Genomic DNA, 25,053 nt, shown 5'->3' with positions numbered 1-25,053 from the left:
TCAGTGTGCTTCTTCTGTTGCCTTGGAGAAGAAAGAGCCAAGTACTGCTATCTCTGTAAGAGACTTAAGCATCAGTTTTCCCATGTAGGAATGGGTGCATCTTTTTTGACTGTGGTATCACAGAAGGATTGTCATGGAATTTTTGTCATTTGAAATCACAGGAAAGCACGGTAGTGTGTAAGTGTGTTGAGCTGAGACCATCTCATGCAGCCTGCAGGGCGTTTTCAGTGTCGGCACCAGCTTTAGGCATAGGCAAAGTGTAGGCACTGCCTGCAGCAGCGCACTGGTGGGGCTGGCACTGAGTCATAGACTTAAAAAAATCAAGAGGCAGCCTTTTAGTCTCAAAGCAGGAGCATCTGCTCCAGGTTCCCATTGCACTGGCTCAGAAAAACTGCCCAAGCAACCCCCCTGAGGTGAAACACCTGAACTGGCTAAAGATCTGGAGATCTTAAAGGGCTGCAAGTTCCCTAATCAAACAGTCCTGGCTCTGTGCCTGCCTTTGCCTTGCTAAAATCTTTGGTGGAAGCGGGAGGGAAGAAAAGCCTTGTAGATACAGGATACTTTAGCAATGAAACAATAGTCAGGGGTGAGGACTAGGCAGCAAGCTGACTGTTTCTCCTCGCTTTCTTTCCCCTTGCTGAGCAACCTTATGTTGTGTTGATGGGTTCAGACTCATAGTTATACTGGCAAAGGACAGAGTTGGAGAGAGTGCACAGTGGGACCAGCAGTGCTATAATCATCCAGGGCTGGAGCCATGGAGACAGTTAGACACAGTACCAACAGCTACATGAGGAAATGTGTCTGGGGAGCCACTCAGCAACTGAATTTTGCCTACACTGTTGCTAGGCATTGAGCCAAGCACTCATCACTGGCAGCATAGCTTCCATGCTGTTTATAGTAAGGTAAGGAAGAAGCAGTTCGACCATGAAGCTAGTATATTGATTATTGTGTGTGCCTTTTTGTGGGCAGCAGATTTTTGGTGTTGGGGAACACAATGCAGAGACATTTGTGTCTCTGCATTTATAGGAAATACAGGAGCCAGTCATGCATAATCTGATCGAAGGGATTATGCTTCACTAGATCTCTTTCTGATATCAATTTTTCTGCTTTCAGGGGAAAGGGGAAGGCAAAATCAGGAATCCTTTTAGAAGAAGTTTATTAATTCTCAGTCAACTAAGAAAAAATCAGAAAGGATAGAATTCTCATCCTTTTTAAGATACCTTTGTTCTCAATTTTCCCTCTGAAGATCTTGCCCAGCCTTTTGAATTTGCCTACTCGGGGGAAGTCCCCTGTATCTCAGCTCAGCATAGCCTACCCTTCTTCATGCCTGGGCACTATCCTGAAGGGATTGTGATCTGTCTATATACAAAAATATTCATTCATAGTAGAGAAAACATTTCAAAATAGGAATGATTTGCAGACCTGTGTGAACAAATGCATTTCTATCTCCATCAGACCTAGATTTCCTATCAGTTTGGCATACCTACTTTCTCTGAGAAGAAATCAATCCTCCATTCATTTATTTGAAGTACATTTAGTAATGAGAAAACTCCTAAAAGTTTCTTTGGCTACTGCAGATTTACCAGTGCCCAGTGAATGTTCAGTATTCTTTTTAAGGACATAATGAACCTTTCACACTTTGTGTAGTAAATTTATCAAGTCAGTAAGAATACCTGGAATAACAGAAGATCTTATAAGAGACCTTAAGCAACTTTCCAACTTCATGAAAGATATTCTGTACTCAACTAAAATTATTCTACAAAATTATTATGGACTTTAGTTTGCATGAGATGTTTCAAAAATCCAGGCAGCAATATATATGTGAAAAGTCATCGAGTTTTAGTCCAAGGACTAGTCAGATTAGAGTTGAAACTCTTAAATATTGTTAATTCTATATATTTAGAATCTGTTCTGCAACTGATCAGGGACCTTCTGTGTGGCACTGGAAGAGACATTGTATAATGTGTTGGTCAGACTGTAGGTTTGGTTTTCTATGAAACAATTATTTGCCATGGTACTATCAGTTCCATATTATCCCCTTGACAAACATCCATAATTTCCTCATGCCTGGAATTAAATTCCTCCTTTGAGATGGTCATTGCTCGAGATTCACAATGGATAAGAAAAACAAAAAAGTAATTAATTTGCTCAATAAATGAAGCACCACTGACAGGATTCCTTCTAGAATTGTACCCTGAATGTACCTTTTTCCTGCCTTTTTTTACTAAATCCTTTCATATGGTTATGAAAAACAAAAGTTTAGTAAACATTCCTTTCAGAACAAAGGAATAAAATATTTCCATCTCGAGAGAAACTGTCTCAAAGATGAAACGTAGATATAAAATACATCATGAGGTACTTGGTTTCTTATGCAGAAAATGAATTTTCCGCTCATTTAAAATTCATAATCTTTTTTTTTCTAGTTATAGTTGATAAAATTTAAATCCTCTCTAAAAATCATGCAAATCTTAAATCTACTTGCTATCATTCACATTTTTTTGTAAGAAAGGATATAAACTTACAATTTTATCCTTTTAATTATTCGTTTGAAATGGTGACCTTTTCAATTTGAATTATTATATGTTGGCATGAAGGTTTTCTTGTGTCTTAAATTTTACAGTTGAAGAAATCATGCAGATAATCTAATTACTTTGACTAAAATTGTTGTGCCTTTTATGTCTTTTGCTGTACTACATGAGAGAAACTGTGAAATATATTCATTATTGATTCATTAAAGGGTTTTGCTATTATATAAGCAGAGATGCAAACCACTACCTATCTTACATTAAAAGGGGAAGGCATAGTAAACCATGCCATGGGCTATGCTTTAAGTACTGTGTTTCTTAATGTCTTGTAAAATGTAAAAATCTACAACAAATAGATATGTAAAGCGTAACTGGTATGAAGATTCTATTCAGATTTAAGTGCTCTAGGTTGCTTTTGAATCTTGCTATTTTCTGCATTTGTTTTGACTGCTCTCATCATTCAAGATTGACGCTTGGATGGGTGTGTAGGAGGAAGCAGCAGCAGCAGGCTTACAGCTTGCAGACAAAAAAAAAATCTGCCTTATCTGATGGCTATTATTGAAAATGCGAGGTGTAGCCTAGGCTGGGTAATGAAGGGGAGCGAGCGAGGGGGAGCAAGAAGCATGGAGCTGCATACTGATGAGTGTAGGAGTACTTGATAAAAAGAATTCTTGCTGCTGGCAGTGCATTGCTCATTGTGGAGTATTCCAACAATCACATATAACGGAGAGCAGCTTAGCTGACAGCTTGATATGCCTTTTTTTTTTTTTCCTCTACTGTATGACGTACTGGTCTGTAGTAAAGATTAATAACCAAGAAATGTAGAGCTGCGATCAGATCTTACGTTATATACTGCCCTGAAAACTATGTTTTACTTCTGACTTTTCTGTTTGCTGAAAACATTAATCTGTCAAGCTGGCGGGCTCGTTTGATACCAACTTTTCCAGGAACACGATGTGGCAATGCCACCTCTCAGCCCAGGACTACCGCTATTATCCAGTGGATGGTTATTCGTTGCTTAAACGCCTCCCTCTTCACCCTCCTACAGGACCCCGATGCCCTGTCCAGACAGTGGGACAATGGTTGGAAAATATTGGGCTACCTCAGTATGAAAACCACTTGCTGGCTAATGGATTTGACAATGTGCAATTCATGGTAAGAAATCTTCCGTGCATAGCTGTGTATATACACTGTAGCTGCCTTTTTTGTCTGTCTCGTATGTGCTCGTAAAAACCTTAGAGCTATTCTGCATTGCACTAAGATCTGTTCAGTGTTTCACTTTCCTATGTGTAGCTGAATTATTATATAAACTGCCTTTTTATAAACTTCCAGACTATACACATTACAAAAGAGTCTAGCCTGAAATTTGGTAAAATAAAAACTGAGTATCAATGCTCTTTCTCTCCCTCATCAATCCTCCGATAAAAGAAGAAAAAGGCACAGTTCTTTAAATCCATTGCAGAATTTTCCTAGTATGAAAAAGCTGCAAACACCCTTTTCTGCAGTGCATCACATTCTTACTTTTATTTCATCATTAACTTGTAATGATAATTAAAGAACATGCAATTCCTTTCTTGCCTTGAGAGGTATTTTAATAACAGAAAATTATTTAATGAAGTGTGCTCTTTCTGCAAGTAATTCTGGATGTCTCGGTTAAATATTTTTGCATCTTAGATAATCAGGCTCTGGGATTCACTTGTTGAAACTTATGCCCTAAGAGAAAAAGTAATACATTCCTATTAATTGTTCCATTCTTATGTTTTAACTATAGGCATTTATCAGGAATGTTTGAAAGAAATGAAATTTTAGTTAGGTCAGGATTTACAATATCACCATGTGGTGTAAAGTAACAGACCTGTCATGCACAAACTTTCCATTGAAATGAATATTGACAGTAAAGAGAGAAGCTTACTTGTAAAGCTGTTATATAATCACTTTTCTACCTGCTTCAGTATTCCTCCTACTTGAGCCTCTTCCAAAAATCCTGACTGCATTTCTTAAAAAGTATCAGGTCTTAAAACATATTTTAAAATATCTTTAAAATATATTTTAACTATCCGTGTATATCTTGGAACAATTCTAACTTTTCATAACTTTGATCTGCCATATAAGAAACAGAAGTGAAATGACATGAATATTATAGCTGTAAAATCATGAGTTGTGTCCTTCCTCTTTACATTATTTTGCCAACATTATTATATGCCTTTGGACTACTGATCAAAAGGTTAGGAGACATATCTCTGCCATTTACACATTACAATAGTGTAGACATTTCTTCCTGTTCTTATATGGCTACCATGTGATCATTTGCTTAGATCAGTAAAAATCATTGTCATCTGCACCTTTAAATATTCTTTAAACAAAGCTGTGCTTTGTTTAAAGCACAGCAATATAGGGAAGAAAAAAAAAAAGTGTATCATGCTGCAGTTTCCCAAAATGTATCTACATATTCTTATATATGTTGTAGCATTAGTTACATAAGTAGGTGATCATTTAGCCTGAAAGAGGTTACAAAAGGAAACTGTTCACAAGAGGCTGTAGGTGGCATAACAAATGCACCTACCACAGGTAAATTATGAGCACTAGAGAAGTCAAATAACTGCCCTGGAGGGCTTTTCAGTCATACCCTGGCTCTGGAGGGGCCTGAACCATGGTCTCAGGGAATTTATATGACTTTCCTGCATCTCTTATTACTGTACTTATGTAAACATACAAATTACATACAAGATTTTGTTATGCAATATGCAAGTCAAACTTCTAACATATCAGGCAGATTAAGTTTTGTTTGCATACTTCTCTGTTAGCCAGTGTTTTCTGGTAATTTTAAGCCTTTTCTGATATATTACAGATGAAATACATAATTACTCTTAATATTAGCTGAGGTTGCATGCATCGAATGGAAGATTAGACTCATAAACGCAATAACGATAAAAGAGCTGTAAAATTGTGTTGTAATTAAAAAAATGTACAATTTCAGTAGTTTTATAATTTCCAATTTATCGATTTCACCATTCATCATGCTTTTGCATATTTCCGTTTTTTTCTGTGCCAAAAATTGAATATTTTCTATATTTTATAGGAAATAAACCACCGATTTCTTTTTCTATCACTCCTTTGAATACATCAGCATTATGTAAGAAAAGCCTCTCTTGAAAAATTTAAACGAGTGTTTTAAAAGCTCTTTTTCATCCCAGACAAAATATTAAAGGGAAAATGAAACTTAGAAACTATATAGGAAAATGACAAGAGAAACACCTACTATGCTAAGAGAAAAATTCTGATTATTACAAACTTAGTATGTTGTATTCTTCCTTAATATGACAGAACAGCTTTATTACAGCAGTTTGCATATTAAACTGGAGTTCAAAATCTTATTAACTTAAATGTTTCAGATAGGTTAGCTGCTTTACATTGAAGAAATCTAATAGTTCAATGCAGTAAAAATCAGTTAAGACATATTTCTTATTCATTCTCTACTATATTCCTGCTTTTGTTTTTTCTGGAAGCACAGTCTGACCTGCATTTATTCATTCTGTTGCCTAAGCAACAACCATCACACTCCTATTAAGTATGATTTAGTAGTACAGGTCTTACTAGCTGTTCAGAACAGAAGAGGGAATATCACAATGTTATAATTAATGTCCATGGAATAACGTACATCTGAGAACAAATATATCCCATATATACTATTCTCAACAGCAAAATTCTATTAATTAAATTAGCATTTTAATAAAAAGGTGATTTTCTGATAAAAAGATTTCATGGTCAATAATTCATTAGATCATGGAAATTAACTCCTTGTGTTTAGTCTCCCTTGGGCATTAGGAAAGTTACTCACTAGACTGTGGTTAAAATTACGAAGATTTGTTTATCTTACCTGAAGTGTGTGGACTTTATATGAAGGAGCAGCTGGATTCCTATTAACTTTGCAGTATAAATATTTTTCAGTACTTCATCAATAAATATGTTTTAAAAAAGCATTGAAACATAGTATTAAAAAAATTAGTGTTTTTTCATTAAATACTTTAATTCTACTTACAGCATGTTTGCACACATAGCGAGTGCAGCTCCTACCCACTGTTAGGGTCGTGCAGGAATGACACTTCCATAATTTTTAGTAGGCCCAGGCAGATTCAGTCCCAAGTCTTGGTTCACATGTGCTTGAATATGTGTATGGATCATCATTAACCGTGATAATTTGTTGTGTAATAGGCTGCAGTGTCCTTCAGATGTAGAAATTTGTAGTGACTTTGTGCAGATACTCTGTATTTGAAGATGCAGATGATACTGCAGTTTCTTAACGCGAAGGCTACTTCGCAGGTAAACCAATTCCAAAGTGCAAGAAAACAATTAAATCAGTCATAAATCACAGTATATGAATTAAATGTAAACAATAAAAAAACTTATGCATCTTTTTGATGCATAGGTGCAGTGGATATCCCTGGGACAAGCTATAATTTTATGCAGACTTGCAGGCCTACGTCACTTAGTATGCTGAGAAAAAAAAAAGCTGACTTGCAGAGAAACAGATGTAAATACATAAATGTGCAAGGTCACTAAAAGCTCTCATGCAGTTTTCTACAACTGTGAAACTTCATCAAAGACTCCATTCTGGATTCACAGAGATAAAAGCAGCTCAATCAAATCATTGCCCAGTGGGGACTAGTTCTGATTAAGGACTGTATATAAGGACTATCTATTTATAGGTTGTCCTAATAATTTAAAATATTCTGAAGTTTTATCGCTCATTATTGCAGTTTGATGAAAAAAATGTCTCTTAAAGAGATTGATAAAACACGCTATGACAGAAATAGGGACCAGCATTCAAAGTGAGTTAACAGAAAAATATGAAGCATTTTATTATATCTTTGGCATTCTAAAATATTGTTCACTGTCAACAGTTAATATTTGCATTATGCTCTAGGGTTTCATAGCTGCTTTTAAAAGACAAGCATCTCTACCGCTCCAAGTACTTATGTGGCTTGCATTGCCTGATGGTCTAAGTATTGTATAAGTGGTTTGGGGTTTTTTTTAAATTCTTTCTTTTCCACTCTTGGGAAACTGAGACATAGGGTCACTGCGGGGTGGGATTTAAAACTCTTATACATTTGATACAAAAGGCACTCATACTCAAAATGCCTGCTGACATAATGTTTAACAGATCAAGTCAGTTGCTTAAATGTAGGTGTCTAGTACCAATTGAAATACCATAAGGAATCCAGGAGATCTAGGCAAGATTGACAGATATCACTGAGAACCAGAGACAACCAGGCCCTTCATGATTATCAAGTTCAGGTGGGATATCACTGAACTCCTCAGACAACTGTAGAGTCCTGATGCTTTGGCAGCTGAAATGAATCTTAAATTACACAGAGTTTGTGATGTCTAGAAACTGAACATAGATGTCTTGAGTTTTAACTTATTTGCATATGCATTTCTTTACCTTCTAATAATTTTCTGTATTTGTATTCATCCTGTGAACTTACCTGCAAAAGTATTTACGAGGTTTCTCACTGCTAGACATGGTCTACCTTCTCAATTCCCTTTAGCTGAGTGCTTTGGATGTAGCTTTGAGTTAAGTTTTGGCTTTTCTTTCTCCCTTCCTCTCTGTCTCTTTCTTTCTTTGTTTCTTTTCTTTCATTTTTTCACTATTTCTGGAGGTTGATTAGCTGAAGTTTACCTGAAGACTCTCTTCTCTCAGGTGTCATTCCTGGGAATTGCTCCTCTGGAATACCCAGTAGTTCTTCTTGCCTTTAATCTCTTTTGAGGATCTTATGCTCTGTATCAAGTATAGAGGACAGAAGCAATTTTATTTCCTTGGAGTGAAATGCTCCTAAAAGAAAATCTCTATGTACATTAGCTCCAAGTCCTGTATTTTTGGAGACCTTCTATATTTTCACCAAAAATATCTAGGGCAGAGATTGCTGATTTAGGTGTTAGATGAACACTAAAAGAGAGTCTGTCAGTCTACCAACACCATTCTTAAATTAACCATGTAACTGGTGATGAAAAAAGGCCGATTTTAGACAAGGGTTCTAGTCTGTAGCGACTTTGATGACTTCCAGAAGCCAACTCCTAACAAGCAAGTCAACCTCTGCAGCATTCAGGTTGTCAGCTCTCCAGGCCCATAATGGCTACTGCTGGGACTCATTGGGATACTCATGCCTCATCTGGACCCTAAGAAGATTTAGAGGGCGTTGTCTGTGTGTATTTTACCCAGAAATTAAGAACTATTGAAGGCAACCTTAAAACTGGCTGTTGATAAGTAGGTGATATACAGCAAGCCATACTTTTAGCAGAGTCACACTGACGCTGGAATAGGCTGTGGTTTAAGATTTACTACACATCTAATAAAATCTTAGAATATATTCCTGGACCACAAGTCCCCTTGTTAAGGCTCTCATAACCCAGGCCCATAAGGCTCTCATGCCCAGGACATGCTTTTAGTTTCATGGCAGACTTACAGGACTTAACACTAAAAATGAGGAGCTCCTCTCAGTATCAGTGTAGCATTGGTTTTTTTGCATGAGTAAAGTGACTCTGTCATTCTGGTGTCCTCTGAGTCTTCCTCTCCTTCACCCCAGTAACCTTTGCACCTGTAGGTCTTCAAGCAGACCACCTTTCCCCTTAGCTCAAAGAGAATGAGGCAGATTTAAAGTTCAGATATAGACAATTACATGTCTATTTACACATCAATAGATGTTTAGGACTCAGTTCAGTTGCTCTCATATTGAAATTAAAATGTCTGGGACATCTGTGTAGGCTCGGACTTTATGGTACAGGATGTATAAAATAGCAATACCTGTCTGGAGTTTCAATCAGATTCCAGGCAATGTACATTTGCAGCACCTCAGATGACTCCAAATTCATTTCTGTGGTTGGCTAAGTGAAGCACCTAATCAGACATTAAAGCCAATGGAGCACAGAATGCAATTTACCTGGGTGGCTGAATAACTGTTAGGGTAGTTATTTGAGGATAAATTAAAGTAGATTCATCTGATCAGCTGAACCACTGTCTAAGCTCTATTGATGGTTTTGTACTAGATCTCCTAAGCTATAATGTAGACACAAAATTTATGATCATTCAGTTTGGGCTAGTTTACTGAAAACAAAACACAATTTTTATTAGAGCTTTTTCTCCTCTCTCAGAACATCTGGCCCTGAGGCTTCAAGATCTTTTTCATCCTAGTAGGAATTCTTACTATAGAAACTGCAAATTAGAGCTCAGGTGGGTGCCAGAGTTGAAGATTGTGCCTGTCATCCTGCAATAGCAGCGAGTCTAACAAATAATCCCATTCCACATGCTCCTGTTAATGCTTCTGTCATGGTATTCCTCAAGCTAGTCAAGAGACAGAAGGGATTATTAATGTACTACCCAGTATTGCATGTGTAAATAATAGCTTGCACTGTCATTCTCTCCTGAGGTGCCTGGCAAGTTGGCATCATCCTGTGTGAGTGCATGCAGCTATGGAGAGGTAGTGCTCATACATATCCCCATGGGAAGGGAGTTTAGAGGAATCTGCTTCATGTTTTTATATCTATATATGTAATGTGTGTGTGCAAAAAACACAGCACTGCAAGCTGGGGACCGATCCTGCACTAGATAAAGGACTTTATGTAAATTTTGGCAGTAATGATTGCTCAACAGGGAGACAAAGTTTTTGTGCATTTCACTTGAATGGTTGATTCATAAGGAACGCACCTCCAAACAGACTGTTGGCTTCATTAAGACATCCTGGGTAAGGTGGATCCCTTGAGAGTCAGAGAGAGTATGTTTTCATCTACACCTGTCTAAGCAATTGTATCTTGAAGGTATAATCAGGGATGGTTCCATCTGCCTGTATGCTACATTCTGCTAAGTTAATCTTTAGGTTAAGGTTTCTCTGGTCGTTCTGGAATATTTGGCCATCTTCGATTAAAGGTTGCTCCACATGAGGTTGTACATACCAGGCAGTGAGACAGGACTTTGGGTTGCACTCCTGGTCAACAATCCAGGTGCCAGTATCTTGAGGGGAATGTCTGTGCACTCACCTCTGCCATTCAGGTTAGTGACACTTGGTGTGCATTTGCTATTTTGCTAAGTTCAGTCTTAGAAGAAAGAGCTTGTCCAAGGTACACAGCAGTGTGTTGGGCTCAATCATACTCTCCCTAGGAACAAAGGGCCAAATCCAGATGTTGAAAGCCATCGCATGTACAGTCACCACTAACAGTTACACCATTTCATGGTATATATCTGTGAATACGACACATGAGGACTGGAATTAGTCCCATCTGTTCTAACAATATGTTAAATGTTAATGTTAAACAGTGTGTTTAAGCTGAAAGCCTGCCTAGTGCAGAGTGGCCTCATTTTGATGTACAAACACTGATGAGCTGTATTTTGAGACTACATATGTGAGGAATTGGTTATTGGCCCTAAATTCAATTTTATCATAAACTAGTCACAAGTATTTCATCTGAAAGCTGGTTTGATAAAGTGGATGAAAACTCTAATAACCAGAATGAAGCAGGATGTTTTAGTAACTCATAAAATAACAGGTGTAATGCCAGTAAAACGCTCTTGCTATGTATTTATTTAAGGCCAAAACCTTCCAGCTCATTACGTTGAGCAAAAGGGACAATGGTAAATCTTCAAGAATTAGATATGTTTGTGTATAGGGTGATGTGTATGATGATGTTATTGATAACTGATGAAAGTTATGGAAAACTTGAAAAGTTATAAACATTGTTTAAATGACAGAAAATTTAAAGATTAAGAAAGGCAAAAAATCTAAGAGGTTTTATGCTTCAGGGAAGAAAGCTGAAGATTCACAGGACAATCAGTTTTTAGTTCTATTTACAGTTTTAAAACTAACTGCCTGTATGTAATTAGAGGTTACGACTTATTCATGGTTATTCCATACAGGAATACTTTTTAATAAAATTAAATTTAAAAAAAACAACAGAATGAAAGAAATTCACAAAGCAACATAATGTACAGTTGTGTGTATTACTGGATCAGAACAACATTGTTCAATAAGAAGCAATTAAATGGAATCCGGAACAGCAGATAAATTTCAAACAATGACAGACTTCCCTGACTAAGTTAAAGGACAGAGCAGTACAGAGTGGCTTGATTACAGATAATGGCATGGTGGGACTCTGAAGGAGTTTTCAGGGCAAGATTAATGACTACAGAGAGATAGCTGGAAATAAACATGATTCTTGGGCATGTTATCCTTTTTGAAGGAAGACCAGGTGATGTAAGAAAAGCACGGGTAGTTATATGAACAAGTATTAATGCTGATCAAAAATTAGAAACAATATAAGATAAAGAAAGAATGAATTGTGAGGAGCAGATAAATAATCAAAAATACAAACAGGAAAAAAGAAATAGGAGAGGAAATGCAATGTCCATAACTGTGTGATTAGAATGCATTCAGAGAAATTTTTATCAATATGCTATAGCTAAAAAGACTATTTTAAAAGCTACAACCACTGCTGGAATCAGATAAAATTCATTTTAGTTTTGCATTAAGAACAAAATACAATAATTAATGGAGTACAGTGTTAATTAAGACCAGTGAGAAATTTGAGGAAGACAAAGAGTGAGAATAATCATATTGCAAACAGACAAAAGAGCACTTGGTTAATTAGAATATCTGAATCATCTAAGTTAGGTGATATTTGATGAAGAATTCTAAGAAACTGAAGAGAAAATCCAAATCATTTAGCAATCATATTTGAGAACTTCTGGAGAATGAATAAATTATTAGAGGACAACTAAAATGTAGATGTAGTACTAGTATGTATGTCAGATCACAGGATTCTTCCTCAGGATAGATTTCCAACCTCCTGGGCTGTTTGTCTTCAACCATTCACCATGCAACCTTTGCCTAAATCAAGGAGGAAATGTATGGTGGTGTTACTGGCAACAGAAAATTACTGTCAGTAGCATTAAGTCTGCTGGAGAGAAAATAGGGAAGTATAGGGAATGCTGCAATGGGATGTAATGGGAAGAGAATAAAGCTAAATGAAGTAACTCAGCAGCTGGGAGCTGAATTATTTAAAGGGAACCAGTAAAGAAACAGATGTACTGTACAACGCATTGTGCCCCACATCATTTTGATGAGAAATTATTTTCTGTCAAAGGCCACTAAAATTTCAACAAGGGAGACAAGCTTAATTTTGCTAGTAAAACTACAGCTAACTTTCAAAAGCTGTTTTAGAAAATGTACCAGAATTGCCATGCAAGCAAGCCATTCCTGGTAAAATTTGCCTGACTGCTTCTAAACTTCCTGGGTATCTAAATTTACTGTCCTTCAATTTGAAAATCTTTTGTTTTCCCACACATTGGTGAAATTTTTTTCTTGTTTATGGTATCAACACCCCAGAATCTGTTTTAACCCTGGCACGACACCCATGTAGCCTTTATCACCATGTTGTCCTTTCTGTCTGCTCACACACACACACACTCACATTTGTGCATACACATATTACACAAAAAGGTAATTCATTACAATGAAATATTCCACATGCTTAGAAATAAAGAACTGGAGAGTTACAGTACCTTGGTGACCTCAGTTTACCCCTCACATTCACAAGCCTTATGATAGAGTCTTCAATCACAGGTTTCTTTACAAATTTTTCTCCTCAAAATTCCTTTCTCATTAAGTGTACTGAGATTTGAGTATGCATAGGCACACATTTCAAAGAATTATCAGTCAAAATAAAACCTTTTGTTATTTTTCTAATGCTACATTGCTTGAATTTTATGACCTTAGCCCAGCAGTCATTTAAAACAATAATGAGATCCCCTAAACTTCCTTCTTTTCTCATTCAGATGTGATGTACATTTGCATAGTGTTGTTAATCAGAAACATTAGAAAAAAATACCTATATATATGACCATGCATTTGCATTTTAGGAACTGGATTATAAAGAGTTAGAAAACATAAAAATATAGTGCTTCAGGTTACACCTTTAGACAATTGAAAATAAGTATATGCAGTTAGAAACACTTTCATCACAATTTTTTCAGAAGCTGAGAACTGTGCATCAGAAGTCACCTCCAAAAACTTTGCCTGTACTTCACATGGGTCAAAGCACAAGCTCAGTTACAAGAAACTTTGCACAGGACAAAATATAGATTCTTAAATCTGCTGAAAGTAAAGACCCAGTGTAGACAAAGCAAGCTGCTGTGTCTAAACTATGCTTTTATTCCACATATGCATAATTGGTTGAATTAACAGAAAGCTTTGGTTCATTTTAAGTACAAGGTCACATGTGAAATTCACACCAGTTCTCTGGTCTTGTTCTTAGCCCAATCCAGATTGAAATATATTTTTGCAAAACAGGAAACAGAAATGCCACTTTAATCCCCAAATAATTTACTTCTCTATTCTTTAAAACTCTGCATTAAACACTTCAAGCATTTTATTCACTATGGAACATGTTCTAATTTGTATCTTTTCTATTATACCTCGATTATTGTGCATGAGGGATAAAATCTCCATACAGCAGTACACTGTATTTACTTTAGAGTGGCTACTACTGAGGAAACTGAAGGCGCATGCACTTGTTGCAAATGCAACCCTTAACTTAACTGAAACCTCATATTTCAGATGTTTATTACTCTTATCTTATGCAGTATTTTATTAAATTATTGGAAACTGAATGCTTTAATAACACTATTGATGGGAACATCAATGGGTTAAATTTGCAAGATGTACCATACCTGATCTAGATTTGTGTTGAAAGTCTTTGATTAGGTAATAATTGTTTGAAATTTTTTTGGTCCAAAGTCTAGACCTACATGGAAGTTTTGACATATGAAAGCCAACGTATTTGTCCAGGTGACAGAAGTGGGGGGTAAAGCTACTGTAAATAGAAGTGAATAAACTTTAAAAGCTAGAATACCATTAATAAAAGTACACTGGATAAATACTTATCAAATAACCTTCCGATATAAATCTCAAATGGCATTTTTGTCTGAATGCTTACTTAGCAGCCAAAAATCAGCAAAGAGTGGCCCCTCTGTGCACTAGCCCCCTGTGCAGTCACAAAGAAGGGGAAAAAACCTGTGTGTTATTCACTGGTATCTTACAGCCTACACTAAGAAAAAGTATGTTATTTGTTGCAGCTGTGTACAGCTCTTCAATCTCTGAAATGATTGATAGCTTCTGTTCTTCAGAACTATTCAGAACTATTTCCCAGCTTTTTCAGTTCTTGAGGTTTGTTCTCTCCAAACAGCTCCCCTTTTAATCACATAGAAAGGCCACTTCTTGAAGTAAGTTAAGATGGCGTTTAAAAAGAAATAGCAGTTCTTAGCTGCTATGCTGCATTAGGATAAAAGATTGCACAACTGAGTTGGTTTTTAGCCTTGATCCATTTTTAAATATAGTATGAATATTATAGCCCTGTTAGCTTCTCTGAACTCCCTAGGCGTTCCTCTTGTTGCCAGAAAGGAATTACAAATTGACAATGCAAGTTATTTTATTTTGTTTTCCGTCTCCCTTGGAATTTGGAAGTGTGTCTGTTCTGTCCATGAGCCTTTTATTTCCTGATATTCTGATTTTTAAGTACTTTTTTTATTGCCTATAGAAATAGTAGATCTTTGCTTTCTGCTCAGAAAAATAACTTTATGTAGCAAGAGTGGAATATTATACCAAAGAACCAACATACCAACAAATCTATGACTCTCAGTAATATCAAGGTTTTTTGTCAGAAAATTCTGCTCTCGCTGCTTGTATGGTTGATTTCCCTCTATCTTCCTAACTCTGCTTCAAATATATGTTTGTTTAAAAAGCATTCTGATTTCCCTCATTCTTCAAAAGAAGAAATGGAGACTCAGGGGAAAAGAGAATAAAGAAAAAACTTGCTAGGACATGCGGAAGCAGCCTGGTCCATGGAGAACACATAGGACAATATATCTAAGGGTCTTCTCTGAGGTCAGCTTTTGATTTGAATTATGAATTTGGAGAAGATGCCTCTCTATTCCCTTATCTGGCTGAGGGAAATTACATAACTTTGCTGGCCTACATATAGGAAATCAAGAGAGGATCCTGGGATAGAAATATCTGTGTATTTTGAGCTGTTTTGTGGATAATTATCTGCTTGAGTCTAACTTTTGACATCCAGATTTCTAAGTTCCTTTAGTTGGGAAGAACACTTTCTCAGGAAGGAGTCAGAGGTAGCCAGGTTACCTGAGGAATCTCACTGAGTACCTTCACTTCAGTTCTGAATTAAGTCAGTGGCAAGGGTTGGACTTAAGTTCAAAATAGTGCAGAATAGCAAAACAAGCATTTAATAGTTAATTTAATTATTATTAAATTAATCAGGAACATTTTTTTCTGTGTATGAGCTTCCTAAATGTAATTTATCATTATTTTAATCTTTATATCATGCATTTTATTCCATAAACCAAACTCATGGCAGAAACAGTTTCTTAACATTCCTCTTGTCTCCCCAGGAGTGGCCTGTGTGCCACTCTTCCTTTCTCTTTATTTCTGAGGTTCTCTACATCTGACCCTTTCCCCCAAAATTCATTTGGTTTCTGAGATCTCTTTCTCTCCTCACCATTCCTGAAGGCTGGACTCTTCTTGTGCTGCCCATATCCTCCTTTTCTTTATTTCCTCTTTCCTAAGTAGAAATTACCATATTTTTTTTCTTTGGTCTCCAAATCAAAGGAGGGAGGGAGCAAGGGAGGAAGAGAACGAGGAAAGAGGTAAGAAGAGGAAAAAAGGAGATGAAATAACTGAAAACAAAGAGGGGGACAGATGTCTGCTTCACATCCATGTTCTTTTGCTGACCTAAAACATTTCTACTTGATTTGAAAAGCAGGGGGACGTTTAACTGAATGGTTGTCACAATGATGTTCTTGTCACTCACACCTCCAACCCAACAGAGTTGGTGCTGAGTGAAAACTGACTTCCTTGTCTGGGCTTAGGATGAGTTCTTGCAGACAGCTGGCCGTGCTTTCCAGCATGCTTTGTAGTTCCATGTCACTCAGATCTTTCCATTTTCTGGGGTATCTCAGGCTTCTTATTTACCTGGACAGCTAGCTACAAATTGTGACAAATTTGTCTGATAGAACGATTGCACTCAAAATCCTTTAATACACATGGTGAAGGGAAGGAGCAGATTTTGATTTGCTGAAGTATGAGTGCTCAGAGCAACAACTGAATATAACTACAGTTGTCCCTTGAACACATATGTAGATAGATACTAAGTACTTAGTGAAATGGGAGAAAGCAATCTCTGCATTTATGCATTGAGAAGTAATATATTGTATGGGTTTTTTAATTCTAGCCCTAATTTTTTCTACTTTTATTCTTTATCTGTATAGTGGGTATTAAATTGCCACCTTGCTTTGATGGAGTCTTACAAAATACATTAAATCATTGTTTGGAGCTGTCTAATATTAATTCAATGAATGTCTAAAAAAAGTCTGAAGAAAGTGAGTCATTCTTACTGGTGAGGTCTTCAATGGGAAGCTATATATAAGACATGGACCCACACAGAGAATGATAAAGGCTAAAAGAAGAAATATCAGCTGCCTTATTTTCCAAGTACAACCCATCCTCTTGAACTGAATTCTTGGATTATTCAGAAATATAATTATAGTGTGTGTTTGGTGCCATGTGGGATATGTAACCTGGGGCGAAGGGTAGTTTAGCCAATGTTGAACAATCTGCAGTCTGGTATTTTGTAGCTTCATGACATTCCTATAGTGTGTAGTGGGGATTAGTAACTCCTGTTTTGTCTGTTTTATTCATTGAAGTGACTGTTCCTTTTAGGAAGGTGCACTGCAATCTAGAAATTATATCAAGTGAAGTCACAGTGTCCCACAATCTTGTCTCACTGGATCAGGAGCTTACTGTTGTATTGTGCAATTTGTTGATAGCACTGGTTGGCTCGGACCAAATACCACGGGTGTGAGGGACAAGGGAAACTCACAAGTGTTCTCCAAACTATCAGGAGCAGTTTTTTTACTGCAAAGAAAAATTAAATTTCAAAAATCCAGCTCATGGAGCAATGTGTAAAGTGTCAGTAAACCGCTTGTCTTGAGTTAGGAAAGGAGGAGGCTCCAAAGGATCCCTAGTTGTTTGTCAAATGCAGTATCCTTGTGTGGAAAGGGATTGGTGCAAACACTCTTCACAACAGCATCAGGAAGAGAGGTGCCAGAAAAGGTGAACTGGCTTGCCTGAAGGTTTCCTTGTGACTGAGGGAAAGAGGTACTAGAGTGCCAGATTAATGGACTTTGGCAGTAGATATCCCAACACCTTGAAAATCAGCTGTGTAGCAACATTACAGAATCCTTCCATAGGGTTTTGCAGCTGAATTAGTCTGTGTACAGTTAACATTATCCTAGGAGTACATCAAGCTGTCCCCTCATTAGTTTTGAACACATTTATTCAGATTTTTAAGAAAATGCAGTATGTCATGAAAAGTATAATCAGCCCCTTGGACAAAAAGCAGAAGTTCACCTTTATTGAAAAGACTCTTGAAGGCAAATACTGCTTGCTAGTCAGGATGGAGAGTTCAGAGGGCTATGTCAAGGTGCTAGGACTATTTGTATGAAACCAATATGTGGCTTTAGGTTTCACAGCCAGTAATTGCTTCAGCTGAACAAAAGTTATGTAGTTCATTTCTCTGAAAAAGCTTCTTCAGATGGGTGGATTTTTTTTTCCTTATATTCACTGGTAATAAGAGATTATGTCAGCCGTTAGACATGCAACTAATTTATGGGCTGGTGTAAAAATGACATCTTGTGTGAGTATTTGTAGCTTCTAACTACTCAGGTATCAGTAAAAAATGCAGAACTGTTGTAGTCTAATTGCTGCTTTTGTGTTGTATCTGAGATAAACAATACAAGAACATTTGCAAAAGAGTGAAAAGGTGTAAAGAAAGCAGAGAATGTGTACAGAAAGAAAGGTCACAATATTAGAACTGTTTCTTAAAATATGTGGGCTGGGAATAAGTTGCACAGAAAAAAAGAAGCAGATATGAAGGAAAAAAGTGGACAGAAAATAGGCAACTTGCTATCTGGCTTACACAACCAGAAATCTCATTTTGTGTTTGTTTAATTTTTGGATGTGCATGTTTATTTTTAGGTTTTGGAATTATGAATGTGATTGTTCAATGGTAAGATACTTAAAATCTGTGGGCAAGCTATTTAGAAGCCTGTGGTATTTATTATTTTATATGAAATCCAGTCAACAGCTACGAAGTGGCAGCCACTTTTTTTAATAGGTTCTGGGTGACAGTTGCTGCATTATCCATGATGCAGCTAGGCCATGCTACATGAAATGATACTGTGTAATATTAGAAATATGTTGTGAGGAATTGAAAAATAAATACTAAGAAATGCAGTGAATCACTCTAGAGTGTACTTCTTACATTTCCAAAATGGAGCCTTTTCTGTTTAGATAAGGTCAGCATACATGGAATGTGTCTCTCTCATTCTTTGGGCTCATTCATCAAGTTGAAAGGGATTTTGAGCAACATGAAAATTGTCCTGCCCACGACAGGAACTAGATGATGTTTGAAGGTTCCTTCTGACCCAAACTAGTCTGTGATTATGACTCTGTTAGAATCATTTCGTTTGGAAAAGACTCTTAAGATCATCAGGTATGAGCATTACCCCAGCACTTCCTAGTCCATTGCAAAATGATATTCCTGAGTGCCACATTCATGTATCTTCTAAATAGCTCCGGGGATTGTGACTCAGTCACTTCCTTGGGCACTCTGTTCCAATGCTTGACAACCCTTCCAGTAAAGGAATTTTTCTTCATGTACAACCTAAACCTCCCCTGCTGCAAGCTGAGACCATTTCCTCTTGTCCCATTGCTTGTAACACAGAAGAGACTGACTCCCACTCGGCTGGAGCCTCCTTTCAGGTGGCTATAGAGAGCAGTAAGGTCCCCCTGGAGCAGCTTTTTCTCCAGGCTGAACACCCCCAGCTCCCTCAGCTGCTCTTCATCAGACTTGTGCTCCAGCCCCTTCCCCAGCTCCTCTGCCCTTCTCTGGACTGCCTCCAGTACCTCAGTGTCTTTCCTGTAGTGAAGGGCCCAGAACTGGACACAGGATTTGAGGTGTAGCCTCACCAGTGCCGAGTATGGGAGGTTGATTCAGAAATATCCTTTCTGCCACGATCTCTACAAGTTTGGGTCTGCCATCATAACACAGTTTGGAAGGCTGTGCTTTTACTTCTATTCTTGTGGAATATATCTTCCCAAAGTTAATTTGTAAGAAAGATAGTCTGTGTGCACAGATAATCTGTGCAACACATTAATAAAAAGAGAAAAAGGGCTTTGCAGTGCAGGCATGTTTTGCTGCAGTCTAGAAAAGGCATGGTAAATCAGTTTCCTCAAAATGCTAAAGAGCTGCTGGATCTCATGTATCCATTCAAATTAATGGTAGATTTTTATTTAGGAAAATCAGGTCTTCCTCCAGCTAGTTATATATAGATATATCTATATCACTCAGTCTCTGGTGTAGCTAAATGCCCATGTGCTTAACTTTAAATTAGCCCAAAGACGAGAGTGGAAAAAAAAATACATTAGGTAAACTATTGATATATTTTCCTTTTCTGGGCAATTTTGGCCAATAGCAGAAACATTGAACCAATGAGTTAGGGAGACCTTTGATCTCACCTAGTGTGGTCATACTGCTGCTTCTGAACTGCAGGACCAGTTCAGATTGTCTGCAGTGTTTCCGAGGAGCAGGGTCTGCTTGGTGCTGAGCATGGGCTTCATGGAGCAACCCCGTCATTCCTGGAGCCGCTGCCTGGGAAGTGAAGCTCGACCTAGGGCGATGCCGCGGTGCACGCGTGATGCCCAGGATGACCGGTGGAACGACAGCCAGCCCTCCTTTGGGGGAATATTGGCATGCCTCTCCCCACTGGTTCCAGGAGAACAATAGCCCTGTGTAGTGGCACCAGGCGCATGGGATGGCGCCGCAGCGATCCGCTGGTTGCCGTGGCGACGGGAGTGGGCCCGCAAAGCCAGCCTCCTGGCTGCTGAGTTGGAAGGGATAAGAAAAACACAGCCCACTTCCCATGTGAAACGAATTACAAGAACGAGCAAAGGAAGAAAAGAAAAATGTCAACCCTTAATCAAATGTTCTCTTATTTTTAGAAGGGGTTTGAAGAAAATGGAGACCATCTCCGCTTACCTCTTGGGCCTCAGGGATTTGGCTAGTAATATCTCTGTACATACTGTGGAAATAAATCACAGAGGTTTGTATACGAAAAATCACGTGTAAAAGGTATCTGTGTGCAGTGGGAGATGAGAAAACCTTATTCTATCCTGCTATCCTTAGTGCTTGCCTTAGCAAACAAAATCTGTAAGAATATGTTAAAATGATTCTCAATCTAAAAGCTATATTTGGCAGGCAAATGAAATACACTAATTTTTAACTAGAAAAAGGTAGCATATTCCAGTTTCTTATTATCTCACAATGTCTCTTGCCTTTTAACCTTACTGCACAGCTGCATATCAAAAGCAGCATGGTGAACTGTGAAATACATTTAAACATAGCAAATCAGTGGTGTGTAGAAAACACCATTAATTTTCCAGCCTTTCTCATTCTTGGGAGCTGCATCGTATTTTATTGTATTTAGTAATATTAAACAAACCAGCAGTTTCAGTCAACCTAACAAGCTCCAGTTACTAGCAGCTAGGTCCTGAAAATGATTTGGGCACCTGACAGTTAGGAGGCGCCTCCATTGCGCAGCACGAGGTGCACTGAAAAAACAGCCCAGTGAGGCCTCCAAGACCATGATAAAATCACAGTGAGTTGCAGCGATTTGTGAGCATCATGACCTTTGACTGTAGAGTTTCTGTTCCTGGGAGCAGGATATCTACTACTCAATAGGCAAACAAGATCCTGCTTAACTTAACAGGAGGAGAAAGGCAAGAAGAAAAAGGGTGTGCAGTGCTAAGCAGAGGAAGCCAGTGAGATGCTTCAAAGCAGCAGTTATATCTGAAAGTTTTGCCTCCACTTGCATCCCTGCATTAGATGCTATTTGAAGGCTTGAATTCCTGTCCTGCTCCCTGGATCTTGACATGTGAATCGACCCTTGGGATTAGGACAACTGCTTCATTGTTCTTTCAATTGAAACACAAGTAGAAGCCTGTAGCTTAGAAGTTAGGATACTTGGATGAAAGAAAGTAATGAATTTTTAGCTTCCTTTCTGCCTTTTTTTTTTTTTTTGGCAGTCACTAGATATAAACCAGAAACATTTCTAGAAACAGCACAAGAAGATTGATTTACCACAACCAGCTGTCGCTGGTCTAAAGGATGATATTCTTTCTGACTTCCTGAATAAACCTCACAGCAATTTAGTTTCAACAGGACCAATGAGCAATTCCTCCTCAACCTTAGAGCTCCCTTTCCTGATAGCTGTTGCATAGTTTCCTCTGGTTTTAGGAAATTTGAGTATGAGAAAGACAGGTAAATCTGATCTCCTACCTTCTGCATGAATCCTCTAGTAGGTGAGCTGTTCTACGAGAAAGGAAGTTTAAGCCGTTCTTCCTCCTTTCAACACATTTTAAGAAAGAGCAGCAACCAGTTCATGTCGTGCTCCTGTTTCTGCCTTGGGCATGCTCTGAGACTTCCTACCAGGTCAAGGCCTGATGACATTTCAGAGGGCCTACTTTCTAGACTCCCACAAAGGATTGACATGGTTTCCAAGCTGCTCTCTCTGCTCTGAACTGGGGGCTTGAACACCAGGCAGCCCACAGGCAATGCCACCAGTGTGAGCAGGGTTCAGTTGCAGGCAGGAGGTGAACAAGTGCTTGAAGATGGCAGTCATAACTTTAGGGTGTAAGTATGTGAAAACTTATGTTTTTTGTTGGGAATGTTTCCCATGCTGCTATTTGACAGGCTACTTCCGGCAGTAACCTGTTTTTATGGTGTGGATCCTGCCTGGAATTTTAGTATATTTGACTCTGCATTTTGTGCTCTCTGGGGTGATTTGGGTGGCTTACATTTTAAAACACATGAGTATGGTTGATAAAAATATGGGGAAGGAAATACTTGTATAGGACACTCTGAGAGGTGAACTGAGTTTTTATGTTTCATAGAATCATAGAATTACAGAATTATAAAATAGGTTGGGTTGGAAGAGACCTTAAAGATCACATAGTTCTTCTCCAGGCTGAACAACCTTGTCTCTCTCCGCTAGTTTAATAGAAGAGATATTTCAGCCCTGTGATCATATTCATGACTGTCCTCTGGACTATAGGTCCACGTCATTCTTGTGATGACGGCGTCAGAGCTGGATGCAGCACACCAGGTGGGATCTCACAACAGCGGAGTAGAAGGGCAGAATCACCTTGCTGGACCTGATGGCCACAATTCTTGTGATTCAGTCTGGGATATGGTTGGGTTTATGGGCTGTGAGTGCACATTGCCCAGTCATGTCAACCAAATCCTTCTCCTCAGGGCTGCTCTCAATCCATTCTCTGCCCAGCCTGTATTTGTGCTTGGGATTTCCCTGACCCGTGTTCAGGGCCTTGCCCTTGGCCTTGTTGAACTTCATGAGGTTCACATGAGCCCACCTCCCAAGCCTGTCAAGGTCCCTCTGGATGGCATCCCTTTCCTCAGCGTCAGCTGCATTGGTGACAAACTTGCCGAAGGCGCGCTCAATCCTGCTGTCCATGGTGCTGACAAAGATCTTAAACAGTGCCCGTCCCAGTGCCAGTCCCTGAGGACACCACTCGTCCCTTCTTTCTACTTGGACATCGAGCCATTGACTACAGCTCTGAATGCAACCATCCAGCCAATTCTTTACCCACTGAGTGGCACATCTGTCAAGTCCATGCCTCCTCAGCTTAGAGACAAGGATGTTGTGTGGGACAGTGTCAAATGCTTTGCACAATCCAGGTAGAGGACATCAATTGTCCCTCCTTTATCCACCAGGGCTGTAACCATATTGCAGAAGGCCACCAAATTTGTCAGGCTCAGTTTACTTTTAGTGAAGGCATATTGGCAGCAATCACCACCAAATTTTATTACTAAAGTTAATTTGTTATTTTATTATCACCTCCTTATTTATTAAAATACCGCAGTGCTAGCTGGTTAAAACTCCATGTTACATTTTACAGGTCTGAAAATATTATCTTTGCCCCTTCCAGCCCTCCACAGCCTTACACACTTACTGGAGAAAGGAATATTTTTCTGAGACTTTAGAAGTCTGTTAATTAGCTCACAGTAATATTGATTTTTAAAGTGGGTCCTTTGAGAAATTTAGCATCCAAGCTAAGCAGCATTTATAGCAAGTAATCTGAATAATGGTACAATAAAGACTCTCTGGAATTTTCATTACTCAAATGAAGTGAAATTATCTTCACAATATACATTCAAGATATTAAGATGTAATTTAGGAAAGTATTAATAATTATATTATTGAATTGTTATGACTAAATAGGTAGACAGAGTTGGGTCTACAGCATTAGTAATTAAGTGGGCCAAGTGTGACATCAGAGGTAATTTTTTCAATTGCCACCTTATCTGCGCAGCTAATTTGTGTGTGACAATTGTGTTGCTTGTAATGAATCAGTGCTACAAGGAGGGGGAATAAAAATAGCAGAAATTCTTCCTACAAGGATCCTTGTCCCAGCTATCCATGTTGGTTAATTACCACTGCACTTTAATTAACTATTCCTGTTGTGTGAAAGGTCTGTGACTGTATGATCATTTGAATGTCAATATTTGAAAAGCTTTGGATGGCGCTGCTTGCTTCAAGTTCATTTCTGGAAGAGCTGAATGTGAACCAGAGAGAGATCTTTAAAGCTCAAGTCATATGGGCCTCAGGTCTGTAGGGACTCCTTTAAAAACTGACCCTGCTTAAATCACGACTTTTTATGCAGGTTGCAAATTTGTACACGGAAGTGCTGTCACCCCATCCTTATCTTTGAGTGAAATGGCATTTTTTAGTGAATATTTCAGTAGTAGCTTGTTTTTGCTTCTTGACTAAATTATACTGACATGGAAAACTCTCAGTTTTCTCTGGTTTTGTGGGTTTTTAATTGCTAAGAAAGTCATAAATGTAAAGACTGGAAATAGAGCGAGGTGAGGATTGAGGATGAGTATCAGTAGTTTTACAGCAAATTAATTTTGGAAGAATGTTATCAAATGATTATTTTGCAACCTGCTTGGTCCTTTCTTCTGAACATATTTTATAATCAATCTCTTTCTCCCAAGACAAAATTCCATGCTTCTGCAGGGGGTTTTTCTAACACAATCTTGTCAGGTTTTTAGATTAAATAATGTCTGCAGTATCTTAAGGAGTCTGAAATCTTTCTGACCTGAAAGTACAAGTTGGGCATTTAACTCCGTAATCATTCTTACAGATCTTGTTTTCATGTTAACAGTGGAAATACTAGTGAGAGGCAACCTTTTCACTTATAATGAAGCTTGCTAAATTCTGGTCATTTGCCAGTTCTTGTTTAGAAATTAAATATGTGACACATTGCCTGAAATTTTTGCACTAATAAGAAGCAATGCTCATTACTGAAAGCTACATTTCTCTAGTCCTTTC

General features: G+C 38.1%; 1 protein-coding gene across 6 annotated transcripts in view; it reads left to right on the top strand.

The window, feature by feature from the left end:
* The window catches only part of ANKS1B (ankyrin repeat and sterile alpha motif domain containing 1B), a gene marked incomplete at both ends in the record, with an annotated part of 409,595 nt that overhangs the window by 219,012 nt on the left and 165,530 nt on the right, over positions 1-25,053 (top strand). For 4 of the 6 annotated variants that reach the window (XM_084206425.1, XM_084206426.1, XM_084206424.1 and 1 more), the window contains one exon: positions 3,574-3,680. In XM_084206425.1, coding sequence (XP_084062551.1) covers positions 3,574-3,680 — 107 coding nt within the window. Of the gene's footprint in view, positions 1-3,479; positions 3,681-25,053 lie in introns of those variants that run through there. The other 2 variants (XM_084206428.1, XM_084206427.1) reach the window with 1 other exon arrangement.

The sequence above is a fragment of the Fringilla coelebs genome, assembly GCF_963513975.1.
Source record: "Fringilla coelebs genome assembly, chromosome: 5".
Taxonomy (NCBI): Eukaryota; Metazoa; Chordata; class Aves; order Passeriformes; family Fringillidae; genus Fringilla; species Fringilla coelebs.
Note: the sequence above shows the minus strand (reverse complement) of the source record. Positions and strands in the feature narration are given on the sequence as shown.